At 31.5% G+C, this 5,991-nt stretch overlaps 1 protein-coding gene across 1 annotated transcript; it reads right to left on the bottom strand.

Moving 5' to 3' along the window:
- Positions 1-977: 977 nt before the first annotated feature.
- Positions 978-4,566, bottom strand: LOC123679556 (GTP cyclohydrolase 1-like). Its single transcript, XM_045616955.1, has 4 exons — positions 4,408-4,566; positions 2,945-3,145; positions 1,958-2,240; positions 978-1,445 (listed from the first exon to the last, which is right to left on the bottom strand). Exons 1-4 carry the CDS (start codon positions 4,457-4,459, stop codon positions 1,319-1,321), a joined length of 663 nt encoding a protein of 220 aa, XP_045472911.1. The 5' UTR covers positions 4,460-4,566; the 3' UTR covers positions 978-1,318.
- Between the last annotated feature and the right edge of the window lie 1,425 nt (positions 4,567-5,991).

Here is a 5,991-nt window from a genome sequence, read left to right as displayed (position 1 = left end):
TATCCTTTATTTAAAGAAAATATCAGGTGATTTTTCCTTTCCCATGAACAAAAGTATGAGACCATTGAGACCTTTTAATGAACAAATGGAAGTTCCAATGCGTTTCACTCAAAACTTATGTTTTGACGTCCAAGGCGACTTGAAGAGAAGTATAAAAATGGAAATAGTAGATATCATTCATTCAAATCGTAGATATAGAAAAAAGACTTGGCATAAAATAAAATGAAGGTAACAAAGAAGGTGAATATCTTATTTGTCCGAAAATATGGAAAAACATTTACTCCAGCTAGTTATGAATTTGAGTAGGTACTTCTGAGTCAAGTGAAAAACATATAAATAACCATTATTTTTACAATGGCATTTTTTGTTTAGAGGGGGAACTGACGGAGACAATAATTGAAATAAATGTTATAAAAGTTAATTGAGTTAAATTGATGAAAGTAATTCATTTCAAATATCAGAAGTAGAATCAATTAACTTTTATAATTCGAAGTTCATTTATTGATTAAGAGTCATTATCAACCAAAGGATAAATTTAAACTTTCTATAATTGTTGTTTCATTGTAAATGTCGATTTGTTGATGTTGTTCACAACGAGAACAAGAAATGAAATTATGACTACCTGTTGTAATTGTTTTCTCTGTGAATTCTTACTAGAGAAACAGTGACGTTCAGTTCATTTGAAGTTCCCCAATTGCAATTCATGTGAATTGGATATACAAGCTGTGAGTTGGTAAATTCAGTAATTATTTTTGAACTATAATGAAGGTACTAATGAGGAAAAATTGTATTGCTAAAAATAAAAATTCCGAAACTCACGTCTGTCTTTAATTTAGTTATTCAATTCGTCAACCGGTTACTCAATTTGTACACTTTTGGTTATTTTGAATTTTCTTGTGGTAGGTTATTAATATTTCATTACTTTTGTCATTTTTAGAATTGGAATTGAATTGTAAGACAAAAATAAACCAAAGATATCATAAATATGTATTATATTGTGGAGGGTAGAGACACAATTTTTTATATTTATTAAATAAATATTGTTCACCTTTATTTCTTATTTAAATAATCATCATTACTTCATTGTTTACACATTTCAATATCAACTAGTAACTTATTTTATGTCTACGAAGTCATCATTTTGAACTATTTTTAAAATCAATCAAACTGACACAGCCTATTAAAGAATCACATTCCTTTTCTAAAACAAATAGAACATTTCATGAGCTTTTTCACAGTAATCGTAGTGATTTTCGAATCTGATCATTTATCAAATACCCTTTGCTTTATCACAGTCAGGTGTTTAGTTTTAACAGTATCAGTTTTGAACCAAATGTAAAAATTCTTTCCTGAGTTTGCTATCTTCTTTGAAGCTTCCCAAAGTTGTACATGTGATCGTTTTGCTGTTTATTTTTTGGACACCCCTCATCACCATACACATGTGCCTGTAATTAAAGAACTTTCTGTCAAATATTGCAATTACATTTATTTTTTGAAAATTTGTCAACAGGAAATCATAAAATGAAAGCATTTTATTGGTCACGACTATTTTAGTATTTCAGTTAGTTTTTCAGTTCCGGAAATATGAACTTTAAAAATTTAATCGAGTTAGATCTTATCACACCGAGTTAAATTCTAGCCACTTTATTGTTATGAATCGATATGCATGGTGTCTTATTAGGATTTTGTGATTACTTTATGTATACTTGATTTGTATCAAGGTGGTAAGGATTTGTCATGATTTGTCAGATGAGATCGAACAAAAAACGTAATTGAAGTAAAAGTTTTTGCAAAAAAGCATATTTCTTAGCAAATTAACAATTATAATTATTAAGAGCATGAAAATTTGGATTCCAAAACGTCAATAGTTAGGATTTCAGGGAAGTTAGAAAAATCTTTTCAACAATACCAAAGGTTTATCATTGGAACCAAAACCAAGCTAAAATGTAAAACTTACACTCCTTCTATGAACACAGCAACGCCAGCTGGATTAACAGCATCGAAAACAGCCTGAGCGATCTGTTTGGTCATTCTTTCTTGGACCTGTAGACGTCTGGAGAATATTTCGACAATTCTTGCCAGTTTGCTCAGACCTAAAATTTTTCCTTGTGGAAGGTAAGCGATGGAAACTTTGCCGTAAAAAGGTACCATGTGATGTTCGCACATAGAGAACATTTCGATGTCTTTTACCAACACCATTTCATCGTGGTCTTCGGTGAAAATTGCGTCATTGAGCACCTCTGGAAAGTATGAAAATAATAAACATTAGGTATTGTCCAAAAACTTTTACTTCTTTGAAATAATTTATTCAATATTCGTATCGTTTTACATAATATTTTTGTGAAGATTTCACACTTTACACACAAAAAATTGTCATGTTATATTCAAGAAGTTGACAGTTAATAGTTTCTAGGGCCAAGACTTTTGAGACCAATAGGTACCTTATTGTTTGAAATAAATGATATTTTAGGAGTTATAAGCTTATTTGAGACCATTGATAAATTCGAATAAAGAATAGGGAATTCCAACTATCATAATCAATCCGGAAAATTTGAATAAGAGTCGAATGACGTTTCCTGTAAATGCTAAATCAAAACATTAACAGATCGTTCGCACACAATGGTTTGCTCCTTTAAATAATTGAAATCAACTCTGAATTATTCAGATATTCTAAATTTCGTAGGGCCTCAGATATCCTTGTTTCATTATCGATGGAACATATTTAAATCGAACTTGAATATGTCTATGGAGAGATCCTCTTTAAGATTTTAGCCTTTTTATTCGCAGAAGATGACGCCCTCTATAAATCTGTGCACAAAGCTGCAAGTGGTGTCCTCTATTAAAACTCCACGAAAATAAAAATAATATAAATTGGTCTAGAATACTGGAAATTTATGTATATTGTTTTAATGCTTCCAATGCTCAATAAAAAAAAATCATCTACCTTCGACACTTTGTGAATATCCTTTAGTGAAAAACAGCATAGCCTTGCTCGCTCTTTCAGGTGTTTTCAAAAGACCTTCTCTTTCGGGGTTTTCTCCAAGAGATTGTAGAAGACTCTTGTAGCATTCGGTCATATCAGGCAATTTATCTTCTCTGATAGTTGTGTCCTTTTGTACTTTTTTGATGATACATTCTCCGTTCTCTGAAATGTCAAAATGTTTACCATCAGTGTTAGTTTTTACAGTATACGGACGAGAAAAGATCTGGGTTCCCTAATGCTTAAAACCGGAAGGTTGTACGTCAAATTATGCAGACTCAGAATAACGGTTGAACAATTAACAATACTGTGCTTATGGTAGTAAAAAGACACAAACGAATTTTATAGAATGAACCGATTCTTCCTTGTTATTCAAATGTTGAATGTCAAAGCTTTAGAGGGATCAAGGTGATGAATATTCCAAAAAAATTATGACATTGCAAAAAACCGACATTTTTCGCAATAAGTCTCTAATATTTTGAATTTTTTATTGATGTAACACATCACTCAAGTCACTCAGTCACAGGCCTGGTGCACAGATGGCCTCAGTGCAATACAATTTTTTTTTGTTAATATACCAAGATTCAAGTGATGCATCTCAAATATAGAGTCAAGCCTACATCGAGAAAGTTAAGTGACGCCACATTTAAGAAATTGAAAAAAAAATTCTCTTCCATCAAGACAATGGTCAACCAGAGTCAACTTGAATAAATTGCGCTTCCAACGTCTTGAACACCCAGCTTATTAGCCAGATCTGGCCTCCAGTGAGAACTGGCATTTTGAAAATCTCAAAAAAATGACCCACAAAAAAAATTTGCCTCTAATGAAGAAGTCATTGCTGAGGTTGAAGCTTATTTTTAAAGCAAGACAAATCTTTCTACAGCAAAGGTATTGGAAAGTTCAAAGAGCGTTGGAGTACATGCATCACTATTGAAGATTACGAATAAAGAAGAATTTGAAAAAAACTTTATTTGTTTTTGAAGGTTTGGCGCAGAACTCAATGAGTTAAGTGTCAGAACAAAGATCTAAAAAAATCAAACTACATATTATATCAAAATCATTATGTCACCTCGACATTTGTTTATTTGAATTAAATTAAACACTTACTTCGAATGAAAATGAACTGAACTCAACAGGGTTAATAGAACTCAAAATATCAATGCAATATCCAGGTAAACTGCATTTTTTCAATTAAATAGGTTTCATTTCGGAAAAATTGTAATAGATCTTAGTGGTAAATTCAAATCTGTCATAATTCAAATCACCACTAAGCCCAAACGTAGTCCTTTCATGATGACGGAAAAAACTTTCACAATTTCACAACAATAAAAATTGAATTGAAACAAAGATTGTCACGAAGACTATTGTGCATAATAATAGGGATAGATTTGGATGTAGATAGAGATTCATAACTTAAATTAACGCACCATTTTTTGTTGATGCAATCGAATTGCAAACTGCTGCAGCAACTGGTGGCATTCTGTCACGAAAAATGGAACAAGTTCACTAGTTAGCACAGTGTATGTCTGAAGAAAAACTGGGCTCCATCACCTAGTCTCCCCTATTTATTCGGTAAGCCTTGATAAAATCAACTTCATGATGATTGATACGGATAGGAAAAAGATAAACCATGATATTGATTTCAAAGTCACAGTTTTGAGAACACTCAAAGAAATTTGCACAAATTCAATAATCACACGTATAAGATAAAAAAGGTGGGAAAAAGGTATTATCTACGGATCAAATCCACTTGAAAAGTGGTAGGGGCATGAAATTATTGAATAATTGTTTTAATTGACTACGTACGATACAAGGCCAAGGTTTTGTCAGTGGTTTCAATCGACAAAAAGTAACAATGATAATATGCACGATTTTTTTTAGTGCAGGACTTTTTATCGTTCGCTTTGTAGATGTGAATAATGTGAAATCAATCGCATTAACTGATCTTGAAAGCCATTCTTTCATTATCACATAAGTAAATAAGTAACAAGCATTTGGAATTTCATTCATGTAATTTGATTCATATGTGCAATTAATGTGTTTAAATTGGATTATGTCATAATATCTGAATCAGGTTTGACTCAATTACAGTTTCTATATACCTAACAATTACGGGATATTATGTCAATATTGCAGCTAGTAAGAACTTTTTGGAAGTGTAGATATTCATCTTTTTGCAATGATCAAGTGAAATTCATGGCTTTATATTCGTTAAACAAATTATCATAGACCTCATTTTTTATACAGAGTGTTTCATTATGATGCTCTATCACGAGTATTATGACGATTCAAACGTTTATATCGGGCTTATTCCAAATGGCACACCCTCGATTTTGTCATTAATCAGTAAATTTTATTATCTTCGAAAAATTGTTTACCAAATGAGAATAACAATAAAAAATGTCGGATGTGTCTTTTGGAATGAGGCCGGTATTAACGTTCGAACAAATCATAAACGAATGGTCTCATTTCAAACACCCAGTAGAGTTCGCAATGATTATCAAAAATCAATATTCAACTCCGTTCTGTGGGTATTCATTTCCAAAATATAATTCAAATGAATTCGAATTATCTCAAAAACGGACAATTTTAAGCATATGAAACTTCAAACATACTTGGGTTCATTTATTCCATGTTATCTGAAAATTCAATAAAACACGGTGTTTCATAAGAAAAAAAATTTATTCATACTTTTTTGGTACACCCTTGTACAATTTGAGAATGTAGTTCTAATGTATCTCAATGGTACCTATGTACCATGTCGAAAAAAAATTGAAAATTTCAGCGCTCAACCGTAATAGAGCGTCGCGTAAATTATGGACACCCTATATATAAAATACCAATTTGAAAAAAATTGTGTAGATCGCGTCACCAGGGCCAGAGAGAAAGCTATTTCAAGTTGATTACACTTTCAGAACAGAAGGAAAAATTCAAAAATTCAAGAAGAATTTTCAGAACCGAAGAATATTCAAGGAGAATGAAATCGAGAAAGTTTCTAAAAAAAAGAGGAA

The sequence above is a fragment of the Harmonia axyridis genome, chromosome 1 (genome assembly GCF_914767665.1).
Source record: "Harmonia axyridis chromosome 1, icHarAxyr1.1, whole genome shotgun sequence".
NCBI classification, from domain to species: Eukaryota; Metazoa; Arthropoda; class Insecta; order Coleoptera; family Coccinellidae; genus Harmonia; species Harmonia axyridis.
Note: the sequence above shows the minus strand (reverse complement) of the source record. Positions and strands in the feature narration are given on the sequence as shown.